An 18,306-nucleotide genomic window follows, 5' to 3' on the forward strand; every position below is an offset into this window, starting at 1 on the left:
ACACATTCACACTCACGAGCGTCACTCGCTTAGCTTATGGCAAGCTAAAACGCTGAGCAGGGTGTCACACATTGACCATAATCATACTACGCATTGTAATACATATGTCTCGAGTCTTTTTATTCAAAACATCTAATTCAGCCACTTGACTCAGATTAATGCCTTTGAAAAGTGGCTGTCGGACCCACGTCACGTGTGTCACTGGTAGAGTGATTCATCTGTCAAACACAGACGATCTCCTAAGAGGGGCGGTCTCCTGTTTTGTGCGCGTGGAACTGTTTAGACCAATCGGCGTGGAGCAACCGTTGAGGTTTGAATTGTTCCTGAAAACAGCGGCAGATTCATTCATTGCGTGTTGCTGCAGTCGGTGCTAATTATCTACCAGACATAAAACAGCCTGCTGATTGCTACCAACGTTGCAGCGAAAATGTCGAAAAAACAGATTTACTACTCTGACAAGTACAACGATGACGACTTCGAGTACAGGTACAGGTGTTTTTGCTTGAAGTAACGTTTACTTTGTTATGCTAGTCGACGAGACGTCATACTCTGCTGATAACCGTTTTCTAGCTAACAGTTCATATCGCAACCTGTTTTTCTTGTATATAGTCATGTACCTTAACTATTTTTTTTCTTCCGCAAGTCTGTTTTTGAACAACACTGAGCCTCTAAGTATTAATACATTAAAGTCATAAAACGCAACACAGTTTGGTCTGACAGCTGCTGCACTTAGACGTAATTGTTTAATAAGTTGAAAAGCAACAATTGATGATGATCAAGTTTAATCATTTCAAGTAATTTATTAATAAAAAACAACGTATAGTTACAGCATGTCAAATTTACAAATTTCTTAGTTTTATGTTTTGTAAATTGAATGGAATGTTTCTGTAGATCTGAACCTGAATGTGTTTTGTCCAGTACGTGAACTGGGACAAACTGGATTTTTGTCTCTTTTTTTTTTATTTATTTATTGGTTTTTCCGGAGGGTTTTTTAACACTCCTGAATCTGCAATTTATGGACACTGGACAGGCACTGAACATGTCTGGTTTTGGAACAAGGCTCAAAAACTCTCAGCTGCTGAGCAACCTTGCAAATTGCTTGATCTTAAAGTGTAGGTGACACGTTATTCCATGTTTTATTGAATATTTGGAGACTAAAATTAAACAGTTTGAAATTTATCCTTTTCTGGTGCGCGTTTACTGAAGTGATTCAGCGTTTAAACTGCATGCCACTAAAAACCAGGAACTTCTGACCCAGTCACAACATTGGAGAAGGAGGAAGTTATATGAGAACAAGAACCATTGTTTTAATAGCCCATTAATCTATGGATTAATTTATGCATTTTTACAGGCTACTGACAGCCCTGTTTCCACTGAGTGGTTCGGGTCGGAGCTGCACTGTGTTTTTGGTGTGAGAACGGTTATTCTCGCCGGCAGAATCCTTTTGATTGGCACGTGGAAACACTTATATTGAGTGCGCACTTGCACGGTGTTCGCGGCTTCTCCACTCCACACGGAGGCAAAACTGAGTATTTTCAGATTTTTTTGTTTGTTTTATTATTCTGTGGATCATGGCATAATTTCAGCACGTGAGACATTATGAGCAGATGAGGAACTGTGGGAGTCTTAACTTGCAGCACAAAGTGGCTCGTTCAAAGCAAAGACTGATCCATCAGTTGCAATAACGGATTACAGCTGGTACTGTAACCTGGCACCAAACTCCTGTGAAAAGAGAAAAATCCACACTTCCTCGTCACATTTTTCTGATGTGAAGGACAGTAAAACTTTTTTTTTTATAATCAGTCGATTATGACCACAGAGCTGGGAAAAATTTATCATCTGTTGCATGCCAAAATCACCTGCATTTATGTATTTTATAATCATCATTCTGTGTTCTGAACTCTGCCAATAAATATAGCACTGTTGTCAGACTGAAGGTTTTCCTCCATTTCATCTCCTTCATTGTGGTCTAAAGGTTCAAAACCATAAGGTTGTGTCCTCCACAGCTGCTTCAGAAAAACCTTTAGACTGGACTATAAAAAAATAATTAAAAAAAAAATCATGGAAACAGCTCAACCTCTACTGTGTTTATAGTCGATTTGGACTTGAATCAGCAGTTCCTATTCTGGTTATGATGTAGCAACAGTAGGCTATGGTTGCGGCTGAGGGTTGAAATAGAGCGCAAGCTTCAGACAGATGTTGCTTATCCTTCACCTGCGCACTTATTGACTTTTATTGTTCAGGATTTTTTTAAAATATCAACATTTCATCATTTTTAGTGTGTTTTTTTTTTTTTTTTTCTTGCGTCACCTACACTTTAAATAGATTAAAATTAGGTGTAATTGTTCTAAAATTACTAAAACATTTGGAAATTTGAATATTGTGCTTCTGGACCACATGTTGCGCACTTCCAGAAGTGTTGAGCATTAGTGCATGTATTATAGTTTGATCTGTCTATTTCTGGACTATTTATGATTTGCACACTGCATGGAACAGATATGGTACATTATCCTGGCACTAGAGTTGCACATGCGTAGGGTGTTAAATGTCACAATTCAAACAGAACAAATGATTACATTTATGCATTTGGCAGATGTTTTTAATTAACATTTAGAAGTCAGGAAAACATTCATTCCTTTAGTTTGAAGATGGCCGGTCTTCACTGTGCTACATCTTAGTACATTAAAAAAAAAAAAAAAAACTGCACACAGGTTTGGACCTATGGGAGCTTTTTTTTTTTCATCTTTCCACAGGCATGTAGTGCTTCCAAAGCAGCTGTCCAAACTGGTACCATCCTCCCACCTGATGTCAGAAGATGAATGGCGAGGACTTGGTGTGCAGCAGAGCCAGGGCTGGATTCACTACATGATTCATAAACCAGGTGAGCCATTATGGACCTCATAACAACCAGCACATGTCATCAGTGGGTGCTGAAAGTTATAAATGTCCACAGCTGTGAGACAATATAAGGTGATGCTAATTACCCTGTCATTTTGTGCAGCTTATATTAGATTTGTGATAACCAGATAACCATTTTTTTTCTGTTATGCATTGATGACAACTGTTTATATCTACTAAACCAGTTGAGGAGGTTGACTTGGATTTGTATGTGATGTGGAAGTTACCTGACTTGATAAAATGTATGGATCAGAAAAACATCAACAAGCCTCAGTTTATTGAAACTGATCCATATATCAAATTAATGCCATTATATACTCAACAAAAATATAAACGCAACACTTTTGGTTTTGCTCTCATTTTGTATGAGATTAACTCATAGATCTAAAACTTTTTCCACATACACAATATCACCATTTCCCTCAAATACTGTGCACAAACCACTCTAAATCTGTGATAGTGAGCACTTCTCCTTTGCTGAGATAATCCATCCCACCTCACAGGTGTGCCATACCAAGATGCTGATTAGACACCATGATTAGTGCACAGGTGTGCCTTAGACTGGCCACAATAAAAGGCCACTCTGAAAGGTGCAGTTTTGTTTTATTGGGGGGGATACCAGTCAGTATCTGGTGTGACCACCATTTGCCTCATGCAGTGCAACACATCTCCTTCGCATCATCCGTGAAGAGAACACCTTTCCAACGTGCCAAACGGCAGCGAATGTGAGCATTTGCCCACTCAAATCGGTTACGACGACGAACTGGAGTCAGGTCGAGACCCCGATGAGGACGACGAGCATGCAGATGAGCTTCCCTGAGACAGTTTCTGACAGTTTGTGCAGAAATTCTTTGGTTATGCAAACCGATTGTTCCAGCAGCTGTCCGAGTGGCTGGTCTCAGACGATCTTGGAGGTGAACATGCTGGATGTGGAGGTCCTGGGCTGGTGTGGTTACATGTGCTCTGCGGTTGTGAGGCTGGTTGGATGTACCGCCAAATTCTCTGAAACGACTTTGGAGATGGCTTGGTAGAGGAATGAACATTCAATACACGAGCAACAGCTCTGCTGTCAGCATGCCAATTGCACGCTCCTTCAAATCTTGCGACGTCTGTGGCATTGTGCTGTGTGATAAAACTGCACCTTTCAGAGTGGCCTTTTATTGTGGGCAGTCTAAGGCACACCTGTGCACTAATCATGGTGTCTAATCAGCATCTTGATATGGCACACCTGTGAGGTGGGATGGATTATCTCAGCAAAGAAGTGCTCACTATCACAGATTTAGACTGGTTTGTGAACAATATTTGAGAGAAATGGTGATATTGTATATGTGGAAAAAGTTTTAGATCTTTGAGTTCATCTCATACAAAATGGGAGCAAAACCAAAAGTGTTACGTTTATGTTTTTGTTGAGTGTATGATCATCATTTAAATTAATATATTGGCTCATCAATTAATCAGTTATCCAAGAATTTTGCATATACAAAATGTTATAAGTATGGGTAAATTCAGTAAGAAGGTTCTCTGCAGTGAAAACTAATTTATATTTAATGCAACCTTTATTTAACCAGGTTAGTGCAATTGGGATCAAGATCTCTTTTGTCTTTAAATGTGGGAGGAAACTGGAGCACCCAGAGGAAACCCACGCACACACGGGGAGAACATGCAAACTCCACACAGAAAGGCCACAGGTGGGAATCGATCCCATGCCCTTCTTGCTGTGAGCCAACAGTGCTAACCACTAATCCACCGTGCTGCCCATAAGCTGTGAGCTGTATGCAGTTTCACCACTTAGAAGAATCTACACAGCATTTCTAGACATGTTTTCAGGTTTTACTGCCTGGATGCTTTGTTGTGATGAATCTCACCATTCATTTAGTGATTAAATTAGAAGTCTCACTTTCATTCCCTTTTTAATTAGCCTCAGGTTTTTTCTTCACATCAGATTTTCCATCCTGAGATATTCTGTAAGAGCAAAATCATAGAATAGAAATACTTTTTCTTTCAATTTGGTGGGTCACATGACAGTCGCTTTGATGTATATTCCACTAAGGAGATTAATTTCTCTGATATACTCCATATTCCTGTGTAGTATTTTCAGATTTCTTTCAACTTTCACCCTGGTTGGGGTGGCTGTTTCATTTTATTTATTTTATTTGATATTTTTGTGGAGAAGCGCCGCGTAAAAGCGGCGCCGCAGGTGGGTTAAGAGCAGTCTTTAATATGTGAGTGTGTGAAGCTCTTACTTTCACACCTGATTATTTCCCATGTTTAACTTCATGATGAAATTAATTAGACTAGTATCTCGTGTTGTGGCAGACATAGTGTGTTTGGTATTTTCTATCTGGACTGGGGCTAAAATTCATTCAATTATATAAATAGTTTGATCCTCTATTTGTTTTTGACAAATAGTGGCTGTGCAAATATGGGATTGAGTGTGAATAAATGTAATAGCACGGAAAATGCAGATTTATGGTGAAACTCTCTTAAACATTGATCATGCCCCCATTGATTTATATTTATGCCTGGTTGTCAGATGCTAACCAAGATGGTGGCGCTCTGGCAACAGCCAGTGAATGAGTGGATTGCCACTGTCCTCCATCTAGTGAGTGAATAGATAGATGATCTCGAGGTGTCTTGCGTGCCGTTCAACATAGCTGAAAAATCAGCATTTCAAATGATAGACATGCATTATTATGCTACAACAGTGGCATAAATGGTCTTATGTCAGCAGTAATATCGCAACATTTATCATCATGACAGGCCTAGACTAAAGAAGCCTGAACATAACCTAATCTTCAAGTATGAACCGGTGAAGCTAATAGGTTAATATCACTTTGGGTATTTATTGAAACATTTTTTGGGACTGCATGGTGGTTCTCATGTGTTTACATTGGTGTGGGCTTTAAAAGTTATGAGCTGCTTATTTTCTTAATCGGCATCGTACATTAGTAGGATCTAATGGATGAAGCTACTGATATCTGCTAAGAATGCTAATTCCCTTAGCATCCAACATGAAATAAAATGAGAATTTCAGTTGCTGCAAATACTGCAGTGAGGACATCTTAGATGTTGTGACATTTCACCACACAGCAAGCCATTTCTGTTCCATCTGTTTGTAATAAAATGCACAAAATGACATGCACAGTCCTCCATGACAGTTAGTGGCCCCTCTGACTGAGTTGGAGGCGCATGGCTCAGCAGCTGTCACTCACAGCAACACATATCTTTAATTATGCATAAATTTATGCTTTAAACATCTTTAACTAAGTTAAAAAATAACAATTCACCCTCTTGCAGTTATCACAGAGGGGAGAAACCAGATTTGAAACCAGACTCAAGGAGCTGGAGCTTTTTCTTTTCCTGGGTGGGCTTCATCTGAGCTCATCTTACCTTACGACTTGTGAAAAATAAGCTGCTGGCAGCTCCAAGATCAGTTCTCAAAATGAGACAATCTAAACCGCCAGCCTGGGAGAAGGAAAAGCATCATTCTTTAACAATTTTCATATGATTTAAGAAAAGCTAAAATTCAGGTTTTAAAAACGATCAACTGTCAGTTTTCACATGGGATTTCTGGGGTTTTGTATCTTGTTTTAGAACATTTATAATGTAAAAGACAGCAAAGCAGAATGCACACTGACTGTGGATGACATTTCTTTCATACTGGATAATGATTTGGAGTCAAACTATGTAACAGTTTTGAATGCCCATAATTGTTACATTAAGCTCCAGCAGTCATAAGCAGGATGAGAAAATAGATGGCTGGATAGATATCTGATGACTAAAATTCCATAAGTTGTACTAAAAGCTGGCGCTTTTTTTGTGCTTCACTCTCCAGAGCCACACATTCTGCTTTTCAGAAGACCCCTCCCAAAGAATTAAATGGGAACATCTGAAAAATACCTGTGATCCTCCGTGCTGATGATGTTGCTGTTGTTCATACATTTCTAATGTGCCTGTCTACTTTCTCTTAACATGTAGTGTAGAAAACTGTAAATTAAAACATCTTTTTGTGTGATTCTGTTATTTCTAAGTAATGAGTCCAACAGCTATTGTTACATCTGCTGAAAATATTAAGCTTGTAAACAACCTTAAATACACTTAAATGTTGCTTGGTGTCATTTTGAGTGGTTTATTTGGCAAGATTTGAATTTATTGTTCTCAAGCACATTTTCCTGACAAGTGATTCTTCTTTCAACTTTGTATTTAATGTACATAGTTATTTGTACTCTGTATTATACTTGACAGTGAGTTCTGTTCTTTGTTGCTGTAAAGAAGAAAATAAAAATTAAGTTTTTCACATTGTGCTTATTTCCCAATTAAGAAATTGTGCTTCTGTAATTGCTTGTGCGAGTAGTTGGTGTGCAATCAGCAACATCCACAATTAGTGGAGCAATGTATTCCGAGTGTCTGATTCCCATGGAGAAGGCCGGGGTCCTGCTCTTGTGGACAGTCACTTTCTCAGGGTGGTAAGTTGCAGGACCGGGTCCCTTGTTATCCCTGTCTAAGGAATGGCGACCCAGCATGGAGAAGGCTGGTTGTTTGGTTAAATACACATTTGGGTCTGTACTGTTGTACCCACATGGGCCTGGAGTCTTGGAAATATCTTGAGCTTGTCCCCTGCTGCGAACTCCTGAAATTGTGTAACTCGCACTGGATGTCTTGTTTGGGACTTTAGAGCCCAGGAGTGGAGGGAGAGTGTACATGTTTGGTGGGGGTACAGCGTCAACAGGCCGGTAGTTGGTGCGAGAGCCCATTGTGTAGGACGGGGCCCTGGACTGGAGGCTACAGGGTGGGGTTTTCTCTGGACTGTACGTGCCTGGTCCAGGTGTGTTGAATACTCCCTCTAGTGAAAAGAACAGACTAGCACCATATAACAAATACACTGGTTTAGATTTTCAGTTGCAGAGTCAAAAACTTGTTTTCTACATGAATACAAACAGGCTACTGGGGTAAAAATAATCATTTGACATGCAGGTTGTCTTGCTCTTTTGCTCAAACACATCACTTAATGTTAAACAGATTAATTTTTTGAATGCAACATCAGTAAAACTATTAATTTACAAATCTGCAAAATTTTATTTGGTCATACTTACTGCGTTCTTTGATTTTACCAAATATTGAGTATGCGGGTGTTCCTTCCTTTCCAAATCGTGTGATTTTTGCGTCAACACTGTACTGAGGTCCTGGACTGGAGTCAACAGCATATACTGCAGGTAACATAATCCTCAGTTTCAATGAAAATAAAAGTTTCAGTGACTGAAGTTTTTATATATGTGTGCCATATGGTTACATACAAATCCAAAAGGTTTCCAGTATAATATGACCATGTGAGTATGATCCAGCAGAGACTTGATGTCAAGAACATACCCACATGTCAGATAAATGATTCAGTACACAGGGATGGACTACTGGTACCATCATGGTGGAGGAAGCACCAGCATGGTGACCGTAAACCATCACAGACCAAAAAAAAAAAAAGGGGGGGCTCACTGTTTTTTGTTGCACCATGGAAAGAGTAGGCAGGACTTGTTGGCTTGGTGAAATCGTGGCCAATAAATCCAATCGTGGGAGGAAGTCCGTAGCGCCCTGGTCCAGGCCCTAGATACAGAGGACAGAACACTTACAAAGGAACAAATCAGAGGAAAGAGCTCCACCAAGCGAAAAATCAGCCATAAATCTGGAACACAGAATGAAATTCTAGTGCAAGTAATAGTCAAAATATGGTTCTGCATTCACGTGCTAATCAGCTCACCGTTGCTATGGTTATTGTTTCTCTGCTGGACTTCTGGAGTGAAAGGTTTGGTTAGTTTTGGCCCAAGGGGTTTTGGAGATAATAGCAAATAGTTGTTTTAGACTGAGTTTGACTATGTCCCTGTTTACACTTTATATGGCTGGATTTTGGGGGGGTGGGGGGTAATAATCATGGCCAATGTCCACTTTAGCTACTGTGGCCAAAGGTGCCAAGTATAATTCTCTAACATCATGTAATGATTTTATGGGGAAAAAAAAAAAATCTTTATTCTGAATTCACCAGGTGATCAAACTGCAAAACAGTTAAAATTTTGACTTTTTGGTTTCTCATCATGTTACACAAGGACTTATTGCAGGCAGATAATCACAAAAAAAAAAAAAAATGTGGAGTAGTGGAGATTACACAGCTTTATGATCTCATAAAACAACCATTGAGGGCAGGGTGGGGGAAGTAAACATTTGGAAGTTTAGAAAAACCAGTCCCTGTACTGTTGACAGTGTAGGGCTCAGAGAGCCAAAATATAAATGAGTGGGTCACTGACTATAATCAGCACAAGGAACACATCTCTTTTCAAAACCAGGCCTATATTTGACTATCCTTACATACATACAAGTATCATGTGCTATAGACTACGTACGTAAAGATCCTGCACTGACCACCTTTTTAAAATGAAAATTTGATGTGGCTGCAGATTTGTGAACTGTAAAGCAGGTGGCAGTGTTGAGCATGTCTTCTTTTTGATACAGACTCCAAAAAACTCTAAAAAGAGGCTTCAAAATGCTCCACAACAGTGATTCAATCATTTTCAGTGCAGATGAAAAGATTTGGCACAGTCCCCAGCCACACATTCTGTTCTTTAATTGTGGTTTTATTTCATCCCTATTTGCTCATGTAGTGAGCATCAAGTTTGACCTCTCGGTTAAACTGTTAGCTGACACTGACATTAGTTGGGAACCAGTGGGTGGTGTGCACCAACGAGCAACAAGTTAAACCATGATGACTTGGTGGCAACCAAACTATAACTTCGACAGCTGTTTGTGATTTTCCACAATCCATCCAGCAGGTGGCAGACATGTCTGAGATATAATACAGAGGCAAAACAAAGTTACTTTTTTTTGCTGATTTGGTGCGTCAAAGTTCACTATGTACTAATCAGATCATCCTCATTATATGCTGCTTTTTAATTTGGTGAGATAGAATAGAAGCTGACCAGGAAAGACGAAATCACACACTCATCTCACATATTAGCCATCCGACCCCAAAAATAGGAAGATCGCAGCAATTTAAATTATGTGTTCAAGAGTTTACACATATATAAATCAAAATGGTAAATGGACTGTATTTATATAGCATTTTTCCATCTGCATCAGATGCTCAAAGCTCTTTACACATCAATGCCTCACATTCACCCCGATGTCAGGCTGATGCCATACAAGGCGCCAACTACACACTGGAAGCAACTTGGGGAATAAGGACCTTGCCCAAGGGCGCTTAGTGATTTTCTGGTCAGGCTGGGATTTGAACCAAGGATCCTCTGGTCTCAAGCCCAACGCTTAACCACTAGACTATCACATCCCCTAATCAAAGAATCCAATTAATTTTTTGGAAATAATTTAACATATATAATTAAATCTGCAGCAATCCACAGATTTAAATCGATTGATATTAGTGCATTTGTATGGAGCCATTTTTGTGTTGACAAGTGTGTTGCCATGACCTCCTATAAGTAGGGTTTGCTGTAGGTAAGATGGTGCTGTAGGCTGCAAAAAATATCAAATCACCACATGGACAAAGTTTTTCTGTATACGAGTGTTCAGAGGTAATGGTTGGTTTAAAAAAAACAATAGAATGACTCCTGGCATGTCTGTTGACTGACAAAACACCTTAGTTTGGTCAAGTTCCCTTTTTTACATAGTGAATTACAATGCATCTGGAATGGATTCACAGCACTTCACTTTTTCTACATTTTTTTATGTTACAGTCCTATTCAAAAATGGATTAAATTATTTTTTTCCCTCAAAGTTCTACACACAATACCCCATAATGACAATGTGAAAAAGTTTTTCTTAATTTTAGATTTTTGCAAAAGTATTAAAAATAAAAAAATAAGAAATCACATGTACATAAGGATTCAAGCGCCTTTCTCATGAAGCTCGAAATTGAGCTCAGGTTCATCATGTGTCCACTGATCATCCTTGAGATGTTTCTGCAGCTTAACTGGAGTCCACCTGCGGTAAATTCAGTTGATTGGACATGATATGGAAAGGCACACACCTGTCTACATATAAGGTCCCACAGTTGACAGTGCATGTCAGAGTACAAACCAAGCACGAAGTCAAAGGAATTGTCTGTAGACCTCCGAGACAGGATTGTCTTGAGGCACAAATCTGGGGAAGGGTACAGAAACATTTCTGCTGCTTTGAAGGTCCCAATAAGTACAATGGCCTCCATAATCCGCAAATGAAAGAAGTTCAGATTGGCCTCATATACACAGACTTGCGTGAATTTCCTACTAAAAAATGGCCAGCCCAGTCTCACAGGTTTTTTTGTTTGTTTGTTTATTTGTTTGTTTTTTGCCCTCTCGTCACAAAATGATTAAAATTTTTGTGATAGGGGTTTTTTTTTAACTCACTATTACTAACCCTACTCCTACCCCCAACCCTAACCATTACCACCCTGACTCCCCACTGCACTTTTAATTACGTGCCGCCATCACGGAATGAAATACAATGAATTTGTGCCCCCATGGCGAAAAGTTTGCACTTTTTGTGACAATAAGATGAACCAATAGGTTATTGTATATTTTGTGCTGCTGAATCCTGACAATCCGTGAGACTGGGTTGAAAATGGCTTACGCCAAAACCCAGGAACTGGCATAAGCACAAACATATTCAGATGTATCAAAGTGTGCATAGGCATGGATCAACGCACATTCCATTTGTACATCCCACTGAACATGGAACCAAACTCCTTCCTGGCCACGCCCTATTTAAATATGCAATTTCATGTTAATCGGTCCTTTGAGCAGGGATTCCCCACACCGTCACATCAGACAACATGAACACAGAAAATAAATTACACTACAGGTGACTGGAAATTACGTGGAGACACGCAGAGACAGTTTATTCGGTACGCTGTTAAACGGATTAATCATGAAACTGGAAAATGTGGCAGCTACGGAGTGTGTGTGAGGCCAACATGCAGAACAGAACACACACTCTGATGTCAAAAAGGTGAGGAGCACCTCCACTGACAGTGTGACATTTATAACTTACACACACATTTATTGACAAATACAGAACACACAAAGCCTGTTAAGTTCTGCAGCTCTCACCATCAAGCAAAAATAATAAAAAAAAAACACATTAATAATAATAATAAACATATTTGAATGCCCATATGTGGCCGCAGTGAGAATCTACTGAATCTCCTGGTACCTTGTTTCCCATGTAACAATAAGAAATATACTCAAAACCTGGATTAATCTTTTTAGTCACATAGCACTACTATTATTCTGAACACTACTGTACCTGGATGACATTCAGTTGATTGTGTTCCACAAAGCTGGCATGGTTCGGCTCAAGGTTGACTGGCACACTCCTGAGTGATCGGCCAGCTCATGCTGGAATGTCCCTGTTTCCAGGAAGCCCACAGTGGAACAATAGCTGTAGAAATGTGTGTACGCCAGTCAGTATTTTTGCGTAACTCACCGCACATTTCCACGGTCATTTCACTTTTGATACATCTGAATGTTGGCGTGGAGACAGATGTACACCATGTTTTAGTGTGTACGCACGCTTTGGACATGAGGCCCCTGGACTCTTCCTAGAGATGGCAGAGACATTCTGGATGAAAACTTGCTCCAGAGCACTCTTGACCTCAGACTGGGGCAACGGTTCATCTTTCAGCAGGACAATGACCCTAAGCACACAGCCAAGATATCAAAGCAGTAGCTTCAGGACAGCTCTGTGAATGTCCTTGAGTGGCCCAGCCAGAGCCCAGACCTGAATCTGATTGAACATATCTGGAAAGATATGAAAATAGCTGTGCACTGATGCTCCTCATCCAACCTGATGGAGCTTGAGAGGTGCTGCAAAAAGGAATGGACAAAACTGCCCAAAGATAGGTGCCCCAAGCTTGTGGCATCATATTCAAGAAGACTTGAGACTGCAATTGCTGCCAAAGGTGCATCAACAAAGTGTTGAGCAAAGGGTGCGAATATTTATGTGCATGTGATTTCTTAATTTATTTTAATAAATTTGCAAAAACAAAACAAACAAAAAAAAAACAACCCCTATCAAGGAGGGTGGTTCCAGAACTGAGGCTGTGCGTGGAGGTGAGGCCCACCACATCTAACTGGTATCGCTCCACCTCCCACACAAGCTCCGGCTCCTTCCTCCATAGCGAGGTGACGTTTCACACCCCCAGAGCTAGCTCCTGCCACCCGGGTCTGGTCCGCCGAGGCCCTCGACCTTCACCGCCACCCATGGGACAGCACACCTGACACCAGCGGTTCCCCCTGCAAGTGGTGAGCCCATAGGGTGGAGATGGAAGGTCCATGTTGCCTTTTCGGGCTGTGCCCAACTGGGCTCCGTGGCAAGCACAGCCAACAGACGCTCGCTGATGGGCCCTACATCCAGGCCTGGCTCCAGATGGGGGCCCCAGGCTTCCTCCGGCCCGGGTCACATTTCCTCTGCCTCGTTTTGTCATTGTGTCTTGTGAACCATTCTTAGCCTGGCCTCTCGCCTGAGACCAATTTGCCACGGGAGACCCTACCAAGAGCACAAAGGCTCCAGACAACACAGCTCTCAGGTTCATAGCAGCACACAAACCTCTCCACCATGATAAGGTGATGGTTCCCAGAGAGGAAACGTCTGTTTCCAGTTTAGTGGGCTCAGGCTCTCATCACTGCTTTTTGCAGATGATGTGGTCCTGTTGGCTTCATCGGCCAGTGACCTCCAACACTCACTGGATCGGTTCGCAGCTGAGTGTGAAGCGGCTGGAATGAGGATCAGCACCTTTAAATCTGAGGCAATGGTTCTCAGCAGGAAACCAATGGATTGCCTACTCTGGGTAGGGAATACGGTCTTGCCCCAAGTGAAGGAGTTCAAGTATCTCGAGGTATTGTTCACGAGTGAGGGGACAATGGAGCGTGAGATTGGGCAGAGAATCTGCGCAGCAGCGGCAGTGTTGCATTTGCTCTACTGTACTGTTGTGTTGAAAAGGGAGCTGAGCCAAAAGGCGTAGCTCTCAATCTACTGGTCAGTCTTTGTTCCTACTCTCACCTATGGTCATGAGGGTTGGGTCATGACCGAAAGAACTAGATCGTGGGTACAAGTGGCCGAAATGGGCTTCCTTAGGTGGGTGGCTGGTGTCTCCCTTAGAGATAGGGTGAGAAGCTCGGTTATCCGTGGGGAGCTCTGAGTAGAGCGGCTGCTTCTTGGCGTTGAAAGGAGGAAGCTGAGGTGGTTTGGGAATCTGGTAAGGATGCCTCCTGTTCCAGGCATATCCATCTGGGAGGAGACCCTGGGGAAGACCCAGGACTAGGTGGAGAGATTATATCTTCACACTGCCCTGGGAATGCCTCGAGATCCTCCAGTCAGAGGTGGTCAATGTTGCACCGGAAAGGGAAGTCTGGGTCCCCCCCCTGCTGGAGCTGTTGCCCGTACCCCAATCCCGGATAAGTGGCTGAAGATGAGTGAGTAATGAGAGTGAAAAAACAAAACAAAAAACCATTTTGCATGTTGTCATTATGGGGTGTTGTGAGTAGAATTGTGAGGGGAAAAAATTAATTTACTCCATTTTGGAATAAGGCTGTAACAAAATGTTGAAAAAGTGATGCGCTGTGAATACGTTCCGGATGCACTGTGCAGCCAATGAGGGCTGTTGATTCACTATTGATTCACTGATGGATGCTGGATTTAAAATGTTATATGCACAGGCTCAAAGTCGGTAGCAGGAAAAGCACTGGCTCACCTTTTTGTCTCGCTGCGATCACAGGACGCTTTTTCTCCACTTCCTTCATTCTTGATAGAAATGTCGGTCAGTGCTTCAGAAATCTTTCAGTAACAGCTGTAATAATAATATTCAATACCACACAGAAGGAATCAAAATGTAAAAACTGAAGCAGTTCACTCCTTATCCTGTGCTCAGGTTTCTTCCAGATGTTGGAGAGGTGCAGATGGTATTTGTGAACGCTTTCATTTGTACAGTTCACATGTGCAAAGACAGATCCTCACAGAAATGAGTGACACGAAGATAACTGCTGTCTCTCACTCTTAGTTCAGCCCAGTGTGGAGACCAGTTGGTGTGTTCAGGAATGCATCCAGTTGCCACAGTGACTGTCGTGGATACTCTGTTGCAGCCAGCTCCCCTGCACTGCTGGCTTTTTGTTACTACAGTAACACAAACTTCAACAGTCACTTGGTGGGGGGTTAGGTTTGGTATAGAGTTCCACAGCCAAATTTTACCTCAAGTAATAAACTACTGGCAGGTCATGTGGTCATTGTGCTTTTTCTTGGCGTGAAGAGAAATGATAATGATTTTTCCACAAATGTTTATCTCAGCAGTGACATGCATGTCTCTGGGTCCTTGCCGTTTGAGAATGACAGACATTTGAGAAGAGCTTATGGAGTCGTGGGGTCGCTGGAGAAAGGTGTTTGGTAATGCTGACTAGGAGAACGACGGTCCAAGTCTTTTGGTCCTGGTGCTACCTGTCTTACTGTATGGTTGTGAGAATTGGACACTAACCATTGACCTAAGGTGAGGACTAAATGTCTCGTACTAGGTCTCTTTGGAGGATTCTTAAGGACAGCTAGAATGACTGTGTCCAATAAGCGATTCAATTCAATTTATCGAACTGACAGAGCACCAAATCATGACAGCGTCGCCTCAAGGCGCTTCACAGAAAACAACTCAGCAATGAAAAACCAAAACAAATTAAATCAAAAGATCAAAGAACATGATTAAAAGATTAAAAGTATAATAAAATAGTTAAAAAGATAAAAAAAAATAAAAACAATAAAAAGCAGAGTAAACAATAGTCAATCATATAAAATAGAAAACAAATGCGTCTTCAGCCGCGACCTAAAAGTCTCAACAGAGTCGGACTGCCTCACGAATGCAGGGAGATCATTCCACAGGACCGGGGAACGAGAGGAGAAGGTTCTATTTGCCAAGCGATTCCTTGGGGGACTCAGATGCACATTATCTTTCGCATTGTGAGGGAACATTGGCGACATGTTGGCTATGTGGCACGTCTCTCTGTGTCCTCAGTGTTAGAATAATATTTTTTCACAATTGTCTGTTGCATAAAGTAGAGATTAAATGTGTGAATGTCTGTTAGTTATAAGCGTAGTAACCACTCCACACCCGTTAATCTTTGCCACATCTTTTGTCACCTTATGACTCATGTCTACTTTCATCAGCCCTCAAATGCAGTTGTTTTATAGCTGTCTCTTCCTCAGTGCATCTGGAAAGTATTGACAGTGCTTTAGTTTCCACTTTTTTAAATGTTATAGCCTTATTCCAAAATAGATGAAATTCAGTTTTTGCCTCAAAATTCAACACAGAATACCCCATAATGACAATGTGAAAAGTTAATTCTTTTTTTATTTTTGCAAATTTATTAAAAAGAAAAAACTAAGAAATCATATGTACATAAGTATTCGCAGCCTTTGCCATGAAGCTCAAAATTGAGCTCAGGTGCATCCTGTTCCCACTGATCATCCTTGAGATGTTTCTACAGCTTAATTGGAGTCCACCTGTGGAAAATTCAGTTGATTGGACATGATATGGAAAGGCACACACCTATCAACATAAAAGGTCCCACAGTTGACAGTGCATGTCAGAGTACAAACTGAGTATGAAATCAAAGTAAGTGTCTGTAGACCTCTGAGGCACGATTCTCTCAAGGCACAAATCTGGGGAAGGGTCCAGAAACGTTTCTGCTGCTTTGAAGGTCCCAATGAGCCTCCATCATCTGTAAAAGGAAGATGTTTGGATACATCAGGACTCTTCCCAGAGCTGACTGCCTGTCTAAACTGACTGATTGGGGGAGAATGACCTTAGTCAGTGAGGTGACCAAGAACTAGATGGTCACTGTCAGAGCTCCAGCATTCCTCTGAAGAGAGAGGAGAACTTTCCAGAAAGACAACCATCTCTGCAGCAATCCACCAATCAGGACTGATTGGTAGAGTGGCCAGACAGAAGCCATTCCTTAGTAAACGGCACATGGCAGCCCACCTGGAGTTTGCCAAAAGGTACCTGAAGGACTCTCAGACTATGAGAAACAAGATTCTCTGGTCTGATGAGACAAAGATTGAACATTTTGCTGTGAATGTCATGTGCCATTCCTACAGTGAAGCATGGTGGTGGCAGCATCATGCTGTGGTGATGTTTTTCAGCAGCAAGACCTGGGAGACTAGTCAGGATTGAGGGAAAGATGACGCTCCTCATCAAACCTGATGGAGCTTGAAAGGTGCTGCAAATAGGAATGGGCAAAGCTGCCCAAAAAGGAGAAAATGCCAAAGAGGGTGGGTGCGACGACACAACCTTATTTTACACCGCTCCTGATGTCAAATGGCTCCGACATGTTGCCCTCGGACTGGATGGATGCCTTTGTGTCTTTGTGGAAAGACCCAATTATGCTGTGTAGTTCTGGTGGACATCCAATTTTCAAAAGAATGTTGAAGAGCCCATGCCTGCTCACCAGGTCAAACACTTTTGTAAGGTCGATGAAGGTGATGTTGAGGGGCTTCTGCTGTTCTCTACATTTCTCTTGTAGTTGGCAAAGGGGGAAAAAATCATGTCCTCGGTCGAACGCCCAGCACTTTGTTGATGTTCACTGTGTCTTAATCCTGGCAGCTCTGAGTACTCGGAGGGATGTCTGGTTCAGTGAGCGCTTGTACTCGACAAGCGCAACAAGCATCGTTTCAATAACAGAAAGCCAGAGGACACACACCAATTAGCTAAACTGCAGGATTGTCTTACAGACATAAAGACATGGATGACCTCTAATTTCCTGCTTTTAAACTCAGATAAAACTGAAGTTATTGTACTTGGCCCCACAAATCTTAGAAACATGGTGTCTAACCAGATCCTTACTCTGGATGGCATTACCCTGACCTCTAGTAATACTGTGAGAAATCTTGGAGTCATTTTTGATCAGGATATGTCATTCAAAGCGCATATTAAACAAATATGTAGGACTGCTTTTTTGCATTTACGCAATATCTCTAAAATCAGAAAGGTCTTGTCTCAGAGTGATGCTGAAAAACTAATTCATGCATTTATTTCCTCTAGGCTGGACTATTGTAATTCATTATTATCAGGTTGTTCCTAAAAGTTCCCTAAAAAGCCTTCAGTTAATTCAAAATGCTGCAGCTAGAGTACTGACGGGGACTAGAAGGAGAGAGCATATCTCACCCATATTGGCCTCTCTTCATTGGCTTCCTGTTAATTCTAGAATAGAATTTAAAATTCTTCTTCTTACTTATAAGGTTTTGAATAATCAGGTCCCATCTTATCTTAGGGACCTCGTAGTACCATATCACCCCAATAGAGCGCTTCGCTCTCAGACTGCAGGCTTACTTGTAGTTCCTAGGGTTTGTAAGAGTAGAATGGGAGGCAGAGCCTTCAGCTTTCAGGCTCCTCTC

General features: G+C 41.4%; 2 protein-coding genes across 2 annotated transcripts; one reads left to right on the forward strand and one right to left on the reverse strand.

The window, feature by feature from the left end:
- Positions 1 to 330: 330 nt before the first annotated feature.
- Positions 331 to 6,976, forward strand: cks2 (CDC28 protein kinase regulatory subunit 2). Its single transcript, XM_034180820.1, has 3 exons — positions 331 to 486; positions 2,754 to 2,881; positions 6,734 to 6,976. Exons 1-3 carry the CDS (start codon positions 428 to 430, stop codon positions 6,775 to 6,777), a joined length of 231 nt encoding a protein of 76 aa, XP_034036711.1. The 5' UTR covers positions 331 to 427; the 3' UTR covers positions 6,778 to 6,976.
- A 238-nt stretch (positions 6,977 to 7,214) lies between these two features.
- Positions 7,215 to 14,904, reverse strand: odf3l2b (outer dense fiber of sperm tails 3-like 2b). Its single transcript, XM_034179149.1, has 4 exons — positions 14,627 to 14,904; positions 8,389 to 8,496; positions 7,992 to 8,105; positions 7,215 to 7,741 (listed from the first exon to the last, which is right to left on the reverse strand). The coding sequence occupies exons 1-4, from the start codon at positions 14,673 to 14,675 to the stop codon at positions 7,215 to 7,217; spliced, it is 798 nt and encodes a 265-aa protein (XP_034035040.1). The 5' UTR covers positions 14,676 to 14,904.
- Between the last annotated feature and the right edge of the window lie 3,402 nt (positions 14,905 to 18,306).

The sequence above is a fragment of the Thalassophryne amazonica genome, chromosome 10 (genome assembly GCF_902500255.1).
Source record: "Thalassophryne amazonica chromosome 10, fThaAma1.1, whole genome shotgun sequence".
NCBI classification, from domain to species: domain Eukaryota; kingdom Metazoa; phylum Chordata; class Actinopteri; order Batrachoidiformes; family Batrachoididae; genus Thalassophryne; species Thalassophryne amazonica.